The sequence below is a fragment of the Chrysemys picta genome, chromosome 9 (assembly GCF_011386835.1).
Source record: "Chrysemys picta bellii isolate R12L10 chromosome 9, ASM1138683v2, whole genome shotgun sequence".
In the NCBI taxonomy this organism is placed as follows: Eukaryota; Metazoa; Chordata; order Testudines; family Emydidae; genus Chrysemys; species Chrysemys picta.
Genome location: NC_088799.1, coordinates 68,637,649 through 68,656,458, shown reverse-complemented (window position 1 = coordinate 68,656,458; position 18,810 = coordinate 68,637,649). Strand labels below are relative to the sequence as shown.

Below are 18,810 nucleotides of genomic sequence, written 5' to 3'. Positions count from 1 at the left end.
AAATCTATTTCTGCTGTCTTGCCTTCAAAAGTGTCTTATGAAATAGATCACACTTGAGAATTGAATCACTCATCCTCTTGGGATCTTGGGTTCTCTTCCAAAAGTAAATTTGAGAATATATTGTGCCTGGGAGGAAATATTGTTCTGCAGAGGTGTTGTAATATTTTGGAGCTTTCATTACTTTTGTCAAAATTACTCTCTACATGTCCCTGGGAGATGAATATATCGCACAAGAGAGATGGTGTGTAACTAACTGCAACCTTGCCTTGGTTTTAGTCATTTTGAATGTTAAGGATTCTTACTTTCAGTTCCATGCAATTAATGTGGCAAAAAGATGCCACCTAAGGGCACTTACCTCCTTGGTAGACATTTGTTCACTAGATTATCCTGTATAATAAATTTCAATCTGTCTCCAAAATTCAATCTAGAGCATTAACATTTCTTGAGGTTTTTTTTACTTTTTCATCTGAAGCAACTGTCAATTTATTTCCTCTCTTTGTGAACCAACTTTCTTTGTCATGTCACTTGCCAGATCTAACTTTCTGTCATGAATCTTAAAGACTCTCCATGAAAGTCTCGGGAAAATAGAAGCCTGAAGGCAATAAGACCAGTTATAGACACAGAGAGCTAGGAAAGAACTAAAAGTGGATTCTGTGATTTTTAAATGACTCCATCTTTTCTGACTTGCTGTCTGTAAGTTTTTCATCTTGCTGAATTAGTCTGACAGTATCAAGAAGCAAAGAAAGGGCGTCTGGATGTGACCCATTACTGTGTTATAAAAGCTGCATACATATCCATTAATGACTCATTCTTCTAATTTACGTAAAATTTCCCCTTTCTGTGTGACATTTCCAAATGTAGCCTTATTTATTTATTTATTTATTTATTTATTTATTTTGGTGAGTTTATGCAAAATGGTTCTGACTTTTTGGAGTATAAACACACTTTTTCCATACCAAAGAAATAGGAGTTTCTTAAAATCTCTCAAACTGTTCAGGACCCATTTCAAATGGTTGTTGGCCATTTGACCAGAACTCTTAACCAGTGTTTGAGGACATGCAGGATTTTTTCTGTTGAGAGAAGTAGTTGAATATGAGTCGGGTATATTCTTGCATGCAATCCTGTTTATTTGCAAAAATGTACTAAAAAATCCTGTTTGCCTGTACATTGTAGAAATAAGCAACAGCAGGCAATTTCCTTGATCGCATTGCCCACATCTGCTCCTCCAGTCAGTTTTGTGCCCCAAGGAGCTTTGTTTATCTGTTCTCTGTCCAGGCCACTTTTATGACTACTTCTCTAAGTGTTAGCCACCCTTTTATTGGCTTTCACTTCTACCACACACAGACAATCCAACCCAAAACTCAGCCTGCATTTACAATCAGGGAAACACCTGTTAGTCTACATGGGTTGTTCAGGCTTTGCCATATGGCTGACTAGCTTGGGTAGCAGCCTCCATTCATAGCAACCAGCATGTGACAGTTATCTCAGAACCCATAGATGTGAGTTCAAGACCTGTGGACCTTTCCACTAATAAAAGTATCTTTAGAAAGAAGGATGCTTAGCCCTTCTATTAGCTTTAAACAGGTCTATAAATTAAAGACTCACTTGATGGCAGCTATAAACACCTTCTAGTGTGATATGGTTTTAAAGAAATGTGCATGCTCCTATAAAAGGGTTCTTCTTTCATTCATCCCCACCAGAATGCCATCAGCTGAAAGCTGGGTTGCCATTTTTCAAAGCTAGTCCATTTAATGAGTGCCAATTCTCAACACTTTACGACTCTTACTTTCTGAGGTCTCATCACTCCCGTAAGAGATGGTAAACAATATTTCTCTTTCTGCAGATGGAGTATCTGAAGAACAGATGCTACCAGATTTGGTTATAGGCACATGAGATGTCTGGCAAAAATGGGAACAAACTGCACCACCAGCATGGAGGAATAGAAAACACTGCACAATGCAGAAACATCCCACTCTCTCTCTCTCTTACTATGTGCCACAGAAACGAAGGGGAATGAGAAAATATATTTCTTTCAGAAAAAACAACATATAAAATTAATGTTCAGACTTAGGATATCTTTTCTGTTTTGCAGACACATATTCGTCTTTACATTTAGTATATATGTGCTGAAAAAATCCAAATCTTAGAGAAAGCATACATTTAAAAGGGGTAAAATTAGAAAATGAAAGAGCCAAATCCTGGAAGTTGCTCAGCTTTTTCAGTGTCCATTAAATTTTAACAGCTGTTGGGATTTGGCTCTCAGTCAGTAAAGGTAGTCAAGACCATTATGAAAAAACCTAAAAAATGGAATATGCATTACAACATAGTATTTGTGTGTGTATCTAAAGATGTAGAAAAAACATGAGAAAAAGTGTTTAGTTGTGATACTCTCTCCATGTATATAATGAAAAGATTAGATCAACTCCAGTAGAAATTTTTTTCTTGTTGAAACAAAAGTTATATATTGCAAACTAAGAGGCATTGCTGTCCCATATTCAGAGAAGGTGGTCATGTCTTGTAATAACATAGTGTTACTCAAAATTAGAATATTAACCTAGGTGTTCAATAATACCATCAATGAAGGGAGGGACATTCTGTGGAAAGGGAAAAGGGAAAACAGGAAAATTGTTTGCCAAGGACATTGGAGCAATCACTATTGTGCACAAGTAATCACATAATAAATATTAGTAGAACCAAATTCAGTATCAAGTAGTACAACAACAGATAAAGGCTTTTGCAAAATCAGTAGGTGACACAAACAAGGAGATAATTAATTTAGCTGCATCTTTATGCAGGACATGAACTATAAAACATCTAATGCTTGACACCGTTAATCTTGAAGATCATGGCTGTACTGATACTTGTACATTGTTTTGTCTATCCCTTTTTAGAATCTTTGAGCATCTATTTAGCTAGTCTATGAAAGCTATGCTCAGTCATTGTATTGCATTGATAGTTCCTCAGTTAAGCTAGAGTGGAAGACGATGACCCAGTAGCCATATTTGCAGGCAGAGTAGAAAATATCCATTTTAATATCTGAATTTCTGAAAGTATAATATCTCATAATTAGGGGTGGACAAACCCACACCAGGCTAGGGCAAGAAAGAGTTAATGGTCCATCCATTTGGGTTTGAATTCACAGCTCCTGCCACAGTATCAAACCTGCAGGGAAGGCCATTCAGTTGGAGCAAATAAAAATGATGTTTTTAAGGGCTTTTGCATTAGAGGGAAGATAGAAGCTTAGAAATATTGAAGTAAGAAATCTATTTGGAAAATGGCTTGTAGTTTCTATTTTTATTTTTGTTAATGTAGCTAAGTTTCAATAGGTGGTTGAATTTCAATTCTGTATACTTTGTGTACTGTGACTTCCAGCTATTGGTCACTCATAGTTAAAGAGAAGCTAGTCTGTAGTTTGTGGGAGTTTTATTATTGTGTGATAGGAAAACCTGCATGTAAACAGTATAGTTCTCTGAACTGGAGCCAATGTGTATGTTGAATTGGGAGGCATAGGACCTTACCAGTCTATACTCAACTAAATATTTAGCTTTCTTTTGGGTAAACAAAATTTGCAACAAAACATCCTTTGTAAAACGAAAAGCAAGTTGAAAATGTTTGGTTTTAGAAACAAACAAAAAATCAATATGTTTCCTTCAGGTCTTTGCTATCCCTTTGCCAACAAACTTCTCATAATACTATCACTTTTTAGAAAAGTTGAATGGCTCACAAATATTGACTTATAGTAGTGACAATCTGATAGCCTCATTTCAATTTTCTCTTGCTATGAAAAATATGCAAAGGAAAATTTGCGGGAGTGTGGGAAGAGGAGCGGAAATTCAGTCATGATCTAAAATAGAAGGGTAAATGGTCCAAAATATGGCAGTTGCTGGCAAAATGGCGCATCTTCCTCTAACTTTGCATTCAGTGTGCACAATTAATCTTGATTGTGTCAAGGAGGTAGAAATTGCTTGTAGGAAGAAAAGCAACTAATTGGAGGGAGTAATAGAGACATACTAAAATATCTATATCAGGTCCTGATTTTGAAACACCAGATAAATAACTTCACACTTAAATTACACTATCCTGGAATTAAGACTCCCACTAGAACCAGCATAGAGTATATTCCTTGGTTTACAGTTGTTTCTTAATAGAGGAAGTGACCCAACATAGGCTGCTATTTTCTTTTAAAGATACTATTTAGGAGTATTATTCTTTGTCCAACTCCAATCCCTTGGGGGTTTGTTATGCCTAGCCATAGCAAATAAAATTCAACTGCCAATGTGTTGTGACTTTTCATATGACTTATTACTCCATCCTCACCTGCAGTATGTAAGCTTTTTTTTATACAATGGGTTGTGTTTGTCAGCTTCCTCTTGCAATTAAATATAAGGGGGAAACAAGTGGGGACTGACTAAATCACTGACTCAACAGTTTTGCCATTTTAGCTCAAAACTGACCAGTTGAGTGCTTAATCACTGTATGTTATGACTGCTCCCCAGCCATCTCCTAACTGGCTAAAAGCAAAACAGTAGTTATGACCAAAGAAAATGAAGCCCACTGAGTTGGCTTTAAGGAAGCTGCCTGTATTTATTTCCTTCTTCCCTTTTAGAAATGACCAGGACAACTTGTGTGTTCAATTAATTTCTTATAGATCTAATAGTAAGAATAGCTTTATTTTTATAACTGTTAATTAAGAAGTCTTCAGGAGTTTACAAATCATTAACACGCCGTTATCAGAAATAAAATATTAACTCCTAGGAAAAGTAGCTTTTCACTTAATTTAGACTAGAGAGAGATTATGCAATTTATAATGATCACATTTTTCTATTGGGCAGGGTATTATTATGGTGTAGAAGAAACCTCCTTATGCCATCCAACGGCATGAATGTTTCTGGGGACTACCTTAACATTGAGTGAATTCTGTTTTCATTATAATTTACCCAGTCTAGACAATTTAATAATAAAAACTTGTCAAAATGCAATTTTTGGCAGATTAGGTCATTTTGTCAAATATTGAATAAAGGATAACCAAATAGCTAAGTAGCCGCTCATACACAAATGCTGCTTTGTGTCATTTCAGGTTGGCTAATACTTAGTGTAGCTAAAACCAATTAAAGCAAGGAAATGTTAAGTTCAGACAACCAAATGTACATACCTTTTCAGTACCCTTTTCCCCAAACTTGAATGTGTGATTTTTCTAGAAATGTACAGAAATACTGGGGTGCAAAGGAAAAAAATATGGTCTATTTGTGGTGATGCTGTTGGGGTGGGGAGAACGAGAATGCTTGAGGAAGGGGGGGCTGGAAGGCTGGCATCCCTGGGGCACAGTTGTAGTTGCGGTATGCTTTCTGTGGTAGAGGGCTTCCTGTTGTGCTAATGCTGAGTAGTTTGTGGATGAAGAAGCAGAGGTTATGTATTGTTGGCAGACTTGATTGTGCATTTCCTGTTAGTGGTTAAGTTAAATACAATGTGTTCTCTTTGCTCCAGCAGTGCCGTGCAACACAGCAACTTTCTCTCTGCTGTTTCTCCCAATCCAACTTCCAATTTGATGACTCCATCCTTCAAGTTGGTAACTTCTTCTTTTACTACTAGAAACTTACAGAACAAATTATTCCTCAGAGCCTCAAATGCAGAGTAGCCATCTGCTTTAGTGATCAACTGAATTTCTTTGGACATGTTAGCATTACTGGCTTTGGGATCCATGCCTTCACCAGCTGATAGCTCATGCTGCAAATATGAAACGTTCTACTTTCCAAACTTTTTAAAATTTCAGATTCTTTTAGTCTATGTATCTTTTGGTATCTTGTTCTCTGTTTTCTAGGGATGCATTAAGGCAGCCATTTTAAACAGGGCCTTTTTTCTCAAGCTCTTACATTAAATAGCCACTGGCCATTGAATAATACTTGGCATGTCTCTCAATGCTATGTGCTTGACTTTGTTATGTCATAAACCCTCTGATCTCTGTCCTGGACTATATAATGGGCTCACTAAAAGTTGTTCAGACAGCAAATGTTGGTAATTTTATCTCACTTAATAGTCAAAATACTTTAGATACATAACTTTCTGGCTGAGGTTACATTAGAAACCGCCAGGAGAAATGTTATCCCCTGAGGTGTTTTAGTAATGTGGTTTTCAGTGCTATGAAATTATTTTTGAAAATTAGAGATTGCAATAAGTAGAATGGTCAACGAAGGTGCTTAATTTCAATATAAATATCTCTTTAGCAGTACTATTAAGTGTAATTTTCCAGCACCAACAGAGCCCTGCTGTTAGGAAACAGTCTGCAGGTTACCGAACAAGATCCTATCTATTATTAGTCTACCCCTCCTGCCTGGAACACCACAGTAACATAAGGAAGATGGGAGTCGTAGGTGGCAATAACATACCTGGGGACATTGTGAAAGGGGACTAAAGCTGTGCAAGAAAAAAAGAGACAGAAACCTGGACTAGATAAAAGTGTATAGATCTTAATTTTATCACAAACATTCAACCAATAATGAAGATCACTGTGATTAAAAGGATGCTTCAACACTACTCTAACAGTATCTTTCTGTCAAACTTTCCATCTTCTCACTTAGTTCTAAAAAACCTGAATGACTTTTATATATTTACTTCTACTAGTGACAATCACAACCATTCTTACATATTATAATGTGCATAGTAGGTGACTGTAAACAAAGGATACTTTAAAAGCAGAATGGGAGGGAGCATTGTCTATTGGTTTAAGCAGAGTATTAGGAAAAATGTTTTCTTGTAAAGAAATACAATAGGAGTGCCAAGGAGGTGGGAAAATGCTGCAAAATGAAGCTCGCTCAGTTTTTGCTTAAGATTATCTGCAGACTTCAGCATTTAACAAGTTTTTCTTGGTTTGAATTTGGAATGTTTGCCTCACAATGATACAGATTGAAGAATTTTTTGATGAAGGCTGATATTATGGAGCACAATTAAAAATATTATTAAAAAGGGTGTTGTGTGACCTTTACCACAGGTCTTAAACACATTTCAGACAACAACAGTTCTCTGACTGTCTCCAACTTGCTTTTATGTCAGATCCTTCTGAGGCACTTAAACCTCCTTGCCCAAAGCCACTGTCACCCGCCTCCTCCACACACCACATGGCCCCTTCTGTTTTCAAAAAGGCATAGCCAGCAGGCAGCAAAGTAGCTTGGCAACTGAACATTTCTGCCCAAAGTCTTGGGATTGTGCATGTGCTTATATAATTTGGGCATGTTTTTGTTTAGCCTAACATTCAGCCTGCTTGCATGCGTCCATACAGTTACAAAAATGTCATTCTAGGCATGTTAAGAAGTTCTGTCCTACAAAAGATGCTTGGTACATGCAATAAGACTATTCAAAATGCATTTCTCTAACTTAAACGGAAAAAAAATCTATTATATATAGGTTCTTATATTGCATATAGTATGAGCTAGAACTGGGCGAATATTTTTTGTGAATAGCAAATGAACTGAAAAACACACTTCTATTCTTAGAGGTTTTTTTAGAGCACCAAAAATATTTGCAACCTTGGGCTGAATTTGACAAGTAGTTTCAGCCAAAAAAGGGGAAATAATCCAAATATGTCAAAATGGTTTGTTTTGACCATCTTGAAACTAAATATCTCAACTTTTTGTTTCAAAATGTTGTGTTTTGAAATTTAGCTAAATTTTTAAATCAATTATTTGTTCAGCTCTAGTAAGAGCATCTTCTCATAGTACATTACATGATGTGACTAACGTCTGTCAGGTGTATTTTTTTTTAAACTCATACTTTCCCTGCATTAGAAATGTGTGCAGTGGAATATCTTGTCTTGTTTTTGGTAGAGATTTTTCTCACACACACACACACACACACACACACACACACACACACACACACACACACACACACAGGGCTCTAGAGGTGATCCCGGCAATTACAGACCGGTAAGTCTAACATCTGTACCGGGCAAATTAGCCGAAACAATAGTTAAGAATAAAATTGTCCGACACATAGAAAAACATAAACCGTTGAGCAATAGTCAATATGGTTTCTGTAAAGGGAAATCGTGTCTTACTAATCTATTAGAATTCTTTGAAGGGGTCAACAAACACGTGGACAAAGGGGATCCAGTGGACATAGTGTACTTAGATTTCCAGAAAGCCTTTGACAAGGTCCCTCACCAAAGGCTCTTACGTAAATTAAGCTGCCATGGGATAAAAGGGAAGGTCCTTTCATGGATTGAGAACTAGTTAAAAGAGAGGGAACAAAGGGTGCAGAGGCGGTCAAAAAATCAAACAGGATGTTAGGAATCATTAAAAAGGGGATAGAGAATAAGACTAAGAATATATTATTGCCCTTATATAAATCGATGGTACGCCCTCATCTTGAATACTGCATACAGATGTGGTCTCCTCATCTCAAAAAAGATATACTGGCACTAGAAAAGGTTCAGAAAAGGGGAACTAAAATGATTATGGGTTTGGAACGGGTCCCATATGAGGAGAGATTAAAGAGACTAGGACTCTTCAGCTTGGAAAAGAGGAGACTAAGGGGGGATATGACAGAGGTATATAAAATCATGAGTGATGTGGAGAAAGTGGATAAGGAAAAGTTATTTACTTATTCCCATAATACAAGAACTAGGGGTCATCACATGAAATTAATAGGCAGCAGGTTTAAAAGAAATAAAAGGAAGTTCTTCTTCACGCAGCGCACAGTCAACTTGTGGAACTCCTTACCTGAGAAGGTTGTGAAGGCTAGGACTATAACAGAGTTTAAAAGAGAACTGGATAAATTCATGGTGGTTGAGTCCATTAATGGCTATTAGTCAGGACGGGTAAGGAATGGTGTCCCTAGCCTCTGTCTGTCAGAGGATGGAGATGGATGGCAGGAGAGAGATCACTTGATCATTGCCTGTTAGGTTCACTCCCTCTGGGGCACCTGGCATTGGCCACTGTTGGTAGACAGGATACTGGGCTAGATGGACCTTTGGTCTGACCCGGTACGGCCTTTCTTATGTTCTTATGTTCACACACACACACACACGCGCGCGCGTTTGAGAAGACAAGTTCAAAGAAATGCACCTTGCACTTGGAGTGGAAGGGTGAGGTTTGTAATGGTCCTTTGTTCCTGGGGGAGTTCATTCCAAAGTCTTAGATCAGCCTAAAGAATTCTATAATGCCAGGTATTTAAACAAGAAATTAAAAACTGTACTGGAGTAAACTTTCAGTGTCTCTAAACTTGATTTAAGTTTTTTTTTCATATAAACAAACTATACTGAAATTAAATTGAAGTTTCACTTCATTTAAAAGTTAATTTGCTGAACTGAAATCCCAAATGTACCTTCCTCTAGAGCTTTTATGAGCCTCCCCATGTATGATGGTTTCATTCAGTCCCTTCCTTGGATCTTTATTTATACCGTCCCTGCTGCTGTATATCTTAGGGAGATGAATCCAATATAAACATTCAATTGGGCAAGAGAAGGTTTCCGTAATACCACAGGACTAGTTCTGTGGCAAATGTAAAGCCTGTGTGTGGTGAAATGAAGTTCCAGAGCACTTGAAATTGTTTTAGATACATAAAATGATCTACAGAATGCTTCAGGAGCACTTAAGATCTGTGCATAGGAACTTAGGACAGCTAGGAAGTAATCCCTCTAAACTAGACGCTGGGGTAATTGCACCTGGTGTTTTGTGTTAAGTTATGGGCACTTTGTTACTAAAAATATAGGGTATGTCTTCACTGCTCAGTTAACCAAGGCTTTTACTGGGTTTTAGCCCAAATGCCTTACCATCCACACAGAAAATCCTTTGATCTGGGGTTGGAGGTGCTTTAAGCCTGTGTTAAGATAGTTGGCTGGGGGTATAGCTTGGAGTCTGAGCTCTGGTTTAACTCTGAATCCAACCCATCCAATTTGCAGTGCGGATGCAGGAAAAATCTCTCTAGCACTGATAGTCCTGAAATGTCCTTTAAGAATTCCACCCCTCCATCTCCAGAAGGACAGCCAAGTTCTCTCACAATTGACACTGTGAATGGAAAGTAGGAGCATTGCCAGCAGATCGAGGGAAGTGATTATTGCGCTCTATATGGCACTGGTGAGGCCACATCTGGAGTATTACATCTAGTTTGGGGCCCCCCACTACAGAAAGGATGTGGACAAATTGGAGAGAGTCCAGCGGAGGGCAACAAAAATGATCAGCACATGACTTACAAGGAGAGGCTGAGGGAACGGGGCTTGTTTAGTCTGCAGAAGAGAAGAGTGAGGGGGGATTTGATAGCAGCCTTCAACTACTGAAGGGGGGTTCCAAAGGGGATGGAGCTCGGCTGTTCTCAGTGGTGGCAGATAACAGAACAAGGAGCAATGGTCTCAAGTTGCAGTGGGAGAGGTCTAGGTTGGATATTAGGAAAAAGCTATTTCACTATGAGGGTTGTGAAGCACTGGAATGGGTTACCTAGGGAGGTGGTGGAATCTCCATCCTTAGAGGTTTTTAAGGCCCAGCTTGACAAAGCCCTGGATGGGATGATTTAAGTTGGTGTTGGTCCTGCTTTGAGCAGGGGGTTGGACTAGATGACCTCCTGAGGTCTCTTCCAATCCTCATCTTCTATGATTCTATGTAAGAATCTTAGACCATCTCAGCAAAGAATCTCTTGGGATATGCCCACAGACACACCCTGGTGAGTGCAGAAACACTGAGTGTACAGTAAAGGGAATAGGGTTTTGCTATGCAAATGCTTGCCCTTGTGCTAAGCTCCCCGTGCTGATCACCTGTGGTTAAGACATACCTAAACAGACAAACTGTTAAGTAAAAATGGTGTGTGTGGGGAGGAGGGTTACTGACTGACCAAAGAGAAGAGCTGTTGATTTTAATTGAAGCTGACAACACTTGTTTAAATTGTGTTCATGCTCCAGCCCAGCATAATTTGGAAAGTGCTGCTGTTTGCCTATTGTTAAAAATGATTGCTGGAAATTATTTTTCACGGCTTGCAAACTGGTAATGAAATTCAAAACTACTTTATAAAATTACAAATTCTAAAGTACATGGAGCTTGCCTTGATAACTTAAAATGGAAAAATATCCTTGAAGTAACAGAAGAAAAAGTTACTTGAAGTAATACAAAGGGGTTATGCATAGAATAAATGAGATAAATAAAAAGACTTAAGCTAAAAATTAGGAGAAATGTCCCATATAAAATAGGTTAGACATGGGGTGTTAGTCAGCCTTCAGGCCTGTTTCAAGGCCTGCATGGTATTACCAAATTGTTCAGAATCTGAAACTCCAGTTTTAAGAATGGGGTTCTAGCTTTCATGGTTGTGGAAATCTCGCCAACCACAGTGTAAACCAATGCAATTTTATCTTCCTGAGTCTGCAAACAGCCTGAAGAAAAAAATCAAGTAAACTTTCCACGGCCCTGTAATCTCATTGGAATGTGACCCCTAAAGCTGAACGATGACACTTTAAAAGTATTTAGTTAAATGGTTAGCAGATAGAAAGGGGAAAGAAGTAAAATTGAAAAGCCTGGGGAAGAGTGAGAATTGGGGCTGCATGACAAGAGTGGTGTGTGTGTGTGGTTGTGAAAGAGAGAGAGAGAGTGTGTGAGAGAGACAGAATGGGACCTAAACAAGAAAGAGGGAGAGGAACAGAAAAAGGAGGCTGGCAAAGGAAAAACTAAGGGCAGAAATAACAGTAGTCCTAATGTTGAACATATTCTTCTACTGAGTGACGCTAAATCCAGGATTTGCATAATGAAAATGTTGATATACTACATAAATGCAACATTAAAACTTTGTGTAAGTCTCCCATTGATATCTGTGAGAGGATTGAAGTGTGTGTGGTACTAAATTTATACCCAGCTACACTGAGGATAATTACAACCAGCACTTAGGCTCTATGCAGAAGGAGTTTGAAAATCCCCTATTAGATTGTGCAACAATCTTATAGGAGAAAGGGTGAAATCCCCATAATTTAAAACATTTAAGATTCTACTAGACAATGTTTACGGTAGAGGATGAACCTAGAACCCGCATAGATTGGAACACATACAGGATGTCTTAAAAGCTAAATATTTCTGTTAACGTCACTTTCCAGTAACTAGGTCAAGTTAACATATTTCATAGGAAACACAGCGTCTTTACTAAGAAGGAAGCATAGAGGGGAAAGGGAAGGAAACAGTATTGCCAACTGTACTACTGAATAACTGCATGCTAGATAGAAAACTTCAGTCAAAGATTTAGAAGAGAAACCTCAGATAAAGGGATGCCCTAATTTTAAAAATAAATGAAGAAGTACTTTGAATCTTACTCATAAATTAAAACTCAGGTTTAAGAACCTAATCTACGATTAACTATACACGTATAGCATGATTCTCAGGTTCCACAGGAGGAAAATATTTTACCATTTTAAGTCCAGTGGAGTCACTTACCCCTGCAGTTTTAGTGTAAATATTTTGACTGCAAACCCTTGAGATGAAATAAGTGTTTACAGTATAATTCCAAAACAAAATGGTACAAGGACATTGAAGTGTACGGTTAGTTTATTCAGAGTTTGTTTATATTTATATTGGGGAGCAAATGTCAATTGCTTGTTTCTGTTTAGAACTTTGTTGTTTCACTGAAATTAAAGTAACATGGGGATTGAGCACACATGCTAGGTGAGAGGAACTGCTCCTTGACCAGGAAGTCTCCGAAGTTATCTAGGGAGAGTATTTAGCTCCTCGATTAAGGCTGAACTCTGGAGCTGAGAGAATTAGATTAATTTTTCCATGTATTTGGGGAGGGGGGCGGTGTACCCGATGCTACCTGGGGTGAGACTGTAACTGTGGTTTGGTTACACTGTGGGAAGCTGTGAAGCACTTTCCCACCTTGGGAAGCATGCACTGGCAGAGCTGTAGTTTGCAGCGAAGCAGAGCTATCGCTCGGGCTAAGCGGGGCTGGTATTTCGCTGTCTCTGGGTGTCCCTGGAGCAGCCACCAGCTGCAAAAACGCTGGCTCCCTACGCGCCCTCAGTCAGCAGATGTGACCCGCAGGCTCCGGATCAGCTAGATCCCCTCCCCCGCTGCTATCGCATCTGTTGCTCGCCGCCCCTCCTCCCCCTCCCGTTCTGCTACGGGACTTCAGGGAAAGGGAGCCTCGGAGAAGCTCGAGGTAAGGGCGGCAGCTTCGCCATGGCTTCACTTTCGTAAGGGGCATGCGCAGGAAACTAGCCGCATGCTCACTAGGCCAGCGTTCAGGGTAGGCGCATGCCCAGAAGGGTGCCGTGGACTCTCTCCTACCGGCCGGAGCGGGTGGGGGAAGGAGGAGGCAGCAGCAGGGAGCCAGCCTGCGGGGGAGCCGCCTGTCTGCCCTGCGGTGTGTGCAGCGCCTATGGGGCCCTGAAGAAGAAGAAGCCGCTCGCAGCACAGGAGGCTGTCGCTCAGGGCAGGAGGATGGAGAACCAGGCGGCCCCAGGCGCCGGGGGCGAGGACACCCCGGGCTCCGGCAGGGCGAACCTCAAGCGCAGCGGGCGCGCCGCGGAGGAGGAGAACAGGAACAAGACCAAGCTGGTGAGGGAGCTGCGGGGCTGAGGGCACCGCGGGGGCGGGCACGTGCCGGGCACGGTGGGAGGAGGTTGGAGGGCGTGTGGCGGGGGCGGGAGGCTGGCATGGGGCTGGAGTCACGCGGTGCGGCTCTAGGTGTCTTCCCGTCCTGGTGCTGTCCCTACTGCTGCCGCCGCCCCGGCGGTTGGTAATAGGGTTTGAGAGCTGGGCGGGTCCTACGGAGCGGTTTGCGTGCCCCTCAAGCCTTGGGTATTGTGCATGGAAAAGCCCTACCGGTCTCTGAGACAGCTGTTGCACGCTAACCCTAGCGCCCGGTTGCAACCAGAGAGGAGGCGCGGGGCGCGCGGAGGGCCCTGGGATGAGCGCGTGATGTTGACTTTAAAACATCGCTCCTTCAGGAACGGTTCCCCCCTCGAGACAGGATCCGTGACTCATAGCACAAGTACGGGTTCTGCCCCGAATCCGCCTGTAAACCACGTTTGGGCTGCCTCTTTCCAGGGGTCTCTGAATTCAGCCGTGGTGTGGCAGCTTAAGGGACTTCACGTGCTCACACCAGGGCTGAACTAAGTAATCACTGGAGTAACCTTGACCGTGTTACACTTGTTCTGGGATCAAGACCACACTACTGATTCTTTGATAACACACCAAGAAGTAGATATATGCAGCCAATGCACTTAATAAAGTGCCTTCTAAATGTGAAAATAATTAGTAATTTTAAAGTCACCATTGGGGTTCAGTGGCTAACTTGAAGACTCAGAATGTATTCATCTAACTTTTCAGCAACTATGCATTTTTTAAGTCTTGTTCATCTTGCACAGTGGAACTTACCTGGTTTCTTAAAATAACTGCATTTACTTATTTCAGGCATTACCTCTATGCTTTTGTGGTTGGGTTCCCCATGAAGAGGTGGAATGGGCACTTATAAAAAGCTAAATTTTAACAGATCCCTATACTGGCAACTAGGAGACTGCTAGATAAATTTACCAATTTGTCTTCCCACTTGTTAGTGATAAGGGGGCTATACTGCTCAATTCTCATTATGTTTATGCTAAAAAAAATTTGTAAGGCAATACATGTTGAAATTCGATGCCAACAGGTGTTATGGGAGTCCAGAACTAGGAAATAGTGGCTAGCTTCACCATAAGGGAGAGATTTAAATGCGTTTTAGGAACATTACTTCATGATGGAGACAGGTAGTTCAGTATTGCTTGTTCCCTGTAGTTTGTCTAATCGGCAAGACTATTCCCAGACTCAGATTTGTGTGGAGAAAATCCCAGGTATTTGCCAGTGGTAGGTAGATTTACTTCCATGAAACAAGACATATTAGTTCAAAGGCACCTTTCTCTCTCACTCCTTTGCCAGTGAGAACCATATGTTTGTTTTAGACCTTTTGCACTCAGTGGAACTGCTCAATGCCTAAAATTACTCCGGTACTTAGGTTTGCAGGATCAGGTACTAAACCTCATTCTTATAAAACTAGCAATATTAAAAAAATGCATATTGGCTTTAAACCTTTGTAGCTTTGTTTGGGAATTAGCATCCTGTTGTTGCAGGGGTGGTGGTGGGGGTACAGAATGCTTGATATACACCGAGCTCGGGGTGGGGGTGTAGGGTAAAAAGGCAACTTGCCACAGGTGGCTGCTGTGGTGGCTCAGACCTTCCAAGGGGAAATTAAGCTGTGCTCAGCTGGAGAGTTGCTCCATAATTTAGAAGTGAGCTTGTTAAATTTTGTTCGTTTAAACTGTAGCTGAGAGGAGCTGCTTGCCTCAGTGGATTCAATCCCCTGAGCTTCAAATGAGTTGTTTCTCATGCACCTTAATCTTAACTTCCTTGTCTTTGTACAGGTAATAAGGGTAATGGAATATTTAAAGGAGGGGAGGGGAATTCCACTGTACTTCTACCTATGACTTTTGAGTTGTCTGAAATTAAATTATTGTGTGTATACATGATAGTTTGGTATAGTTTTTTTTTTTTTTTTTGGCATACTTGGGTTACTCAGGATCTGCCAAATTGAGTAAGTTATGCAAGTCATCCCCAACTAATGCCAATAAAGACTCATTGTGCCTCAGCATCTTACAGTGTATTTTGTATATGGCAATACTTTGTAGGAAAACTGTTTACCTCCACAATGCCATTCTATAAACTTGAAATTTGACTTAAATCTGTAAGTCTAGGCTTCCATATTACAGGACCTTGAGCTCAACAGCACTTTAAGAGGGAGAGAAAGTATGTACTGAGGGCAGCAGGGGGAAACTCTAAACATGATCTGATTAACTATATTCATATAATAACTGGATTAAGGAGTAACATCCCTGTCCTTCGTAGGCATGGAAGAGAACTGTGTTGCATGACAAATGCTGGAGTCTGCACTTGGCAATTGTACAAAAATCCTCTTCCAAACTTTCATCAGAATTTATCATATGTATCTGATCAGTGCCACCATCTCCAGAGTTGGTGGTGAGTTCTACCTTTAGGGAAGAATTAGCTTTATGGGAGCTGCTTTAAAAATGTGCTTGGGTGTGGATGTAAGACATGGTCCCAGATGAGGTGGACTACTCAGCAACAAATCTGAGGTAATTTAATCTGCGTGACTGGCATATCAAATTGCTATGAAATTCACCCTTGGAATTTCACTGTTGTGCATGTACTAGGTAAATTGGTTTGTGGCTCTGTTTTGTTTGTGTCTATGATTTAGAGCAGTGGTCCCCAAACTTTTTTGGTTGTGCCTCCCCTTACATCATCTGTGCCCTCCAGGGGCTGGGAGCCAGCGCTACAAGTGGGGCCACGGTCAGGAGCTGAGCCATGCTGAGAGCAGAGCTGCAGCTGGGAAAGTGGCCATTGCCTGAGTAGAACTGGGGGCTGGGTGGCACTCCCTTCCCGCCCTCTGTGGAGGCTGACCCACGCCCTGCTGTGCCCCACAGTTGGCAACCAAGTTCCATCCCTGACAGATTTTTGCCCCAGGTCTCTAAATGGCCCCCTCAAGGATTGAACTCATAACCCTGAGTTTAGCAGGTCAATATTCAAACCCCTGAGCTATCCCTCAGGTCTGACTCTTACCTAAGCTTGTGAGTTACAACAAAAAAAACAGAACAACTTCAAAAAACCCTGTGTGTGAAAGTATTTTGTCTATAGTCTCCCTGGTTCTATATAGTCAGTTTCTTCATAATTTGAAACAGAGAGAAACTTAGAAAGAAAATGTGACTATGAAATACAAATTGGCACCTTAATTGAAGAAAATATATTACTGGCTTCACTGTCTAAAACTTAAAGTTAAAAAGGAACATAATTTCACATGTTATATTGTGAAAATTAAGAATAGAAGCACCCAAGTATGTATACATTGGCACTAAAAAGGCTTTTCACTTTCTGACCTGTCTACATTTAAGATAGTATAGCTTATTGTTTAAAAATAAGTAGTGTTAAACAGATTTGTTGTTCCTAATGTTGACTTCACAGTTGAGTAATGCTGTGATGCAACTACAAAAGCAGAGTTTTTTGCATCTGGATCATGGTAGTGAAGTACACTCTTTTGAGATAAGCAACTATTGACTAAAATATCAAAGGGTGACTGCAGCTATCGAAATGTTTATTGGCTGAATGTGACATACAGGCATATTTGAGAGAATTGTTTCTTGACACAATAAATGATATTTTGAAAAAGAAATCTAGAGCACAGTATCTCAATTGACCAACTTCATTTAAACAAGTAGGGTTAAAGCCTTTGTAATGGATGCTCAAAGATATTGTCTACAGAGCAAACATAATACTGTATGTCTGCATCAGGATTATACACCTGTGGTTGACATAGCTCAGGTGTGTCCTAATACCATAAATGTTAACTTACTCAAATGTTTTGACCCTCTCAGCAGGAGCAGTTTAGTACTGGTGCACCTGAGGCCTCTTAGGTGTCTACCCAGCAACTAGAAATACATGTCTGGCCCGTGCCAGTCAACTTGAGCTCACAGGGCTTGGGCTGTGGGGCTGTTTCATTGCTGCATAGACTTCCGGGCTTGGGGTGCAGCTTGAGCTCTGGGACCCTGTGATATGGAAGGGTCCCAGGGTTTGGGCCCGGAAGTCAACACAGCAATGAAACAGTTCCACTAGCCAGAGTCGACTGGCACAGGCCAAATATAAGGAGTTAGATATTTTGCTGAAGTGAAGGACAGAAGACTTGGAACTTAAGGCTCACCTACAGTTGAGGAGAGCAACTTGATTTGTGGCTTACCTTTTGAGGGCTTGTTTAACTAGAATTTTAAAAATATCAAACTGCTAATAACTTTTTGCATAAAGCCTAACTAATCTGAGGCACTTGGTATCAGGAAGTGCTATTGATGCTAAGAATTCCATAGGATGCTGATTATTCCCTAATTTTATGGATAAAAATCTACTGTTGGACAAACAAAGCTAAAGCATTTATCCTTCATGCTTAGAGATGGAAGCAAATGGCTTGAAGTTAGGAAGATAATTTACATAGGAGTATGTTACAACACTATTGTCTCTGTGGGTTGTTGTTAACATTTTTTAATGCATTTAATACTAGCCGCATTTAATACTAAGGTACTGGACTACATAATCCAAAAGTCCATATTGGAGTAGTTTCACTCATCATTCTCTCTCATCTCCTTAGTCATGTTTTAGTTTCCCTTCCTGTTCACTCCACATTGTTCCTGTGATGAGAGAGTGCTCTCTCTGCATGCTCTCCTAGGTCTTGCTTAACTAGTGATAGTTCTATTGCTTGCAAGTATAAGAAGTCATCAAAGCAGAAATGGATCAGTGTTGGACAGAGGAAGAGGAGCAGAGATGTTAGTGAGTTGCTCTTGAACATTTTGCAAGAGAAAGTAATGGGTTGCAATTGGGAGCTTTTTCAGGACATTTTAAGTAGGTTGGGCAGTATAAAACAAAATACATCGTCTCTGATACTGTTTCACAAGGCTTGTAGCCATACCCTTTCAAACTTGGATCTCTTCTGATGACAAAAACTGAGCAGGGTTGGATATACATGAAAGAAAACCCTGCCTCTTAAGGTAATTCCCCCTTGTCCCTAAGGTGTTACATCTAGCAGTGTAATTAAAACAGTTGTTTGGAATGCTTTGAAGCCTATTTATGGCTAAAATAAGTAGTTGATAGGTGTGTATTTTCAAACAGTTTCCTAAAGTTTGAGATGCAGTTATATTTGTTTCTAGTTTTGGTATGTGAAAAGCCATTGAGAAATTGGTCAGCCTTTGCAATCTTAGGGAGATCTGATTGTGCAGTGGCAATGATAAACTATTCTCACCATTTTTATCACTAGTAAGGAGTATAG

At 40.3% G+C, this 18,810-nt stretch overlaps 1 protein-coding gene across 13 annotated transcripts in view; it reads left to right on the top strand.

Annotated features, from left to right (window-relative positions):
* Positions 1–12,858: 12,858 nt before the first annotated feature.
* DIAPH2 (diaphanous related formin 2) overlaps positions 12,859–18,810 on the top strand; it is a 906,188-nt gene continuing 900,236 nt past the window's right edge. For 2 of the 13 annotated variants that reach the window (XR_010590415.1, XM_005288322.5), the window contains exon 1: positions 13,110–13,514. Coding sequence is in view for 9 of the 13 variants with exons in the window: in XM_005288322.5 (XP_005288379.2) it covers positions 13,212–13,514 (303 nt within the window). In the remaining 4 variants the exon portion in view is untranslated. Of the gene's footprint in view, positions 13,515–13,579; positions 15,353–18,810 lie in introns of those variants that run through there. The other 11 variants (XM_065557218.1, XM_005288321.5, XR_010590414.1 and 8 more) reach the window with 9 other exon arrangements.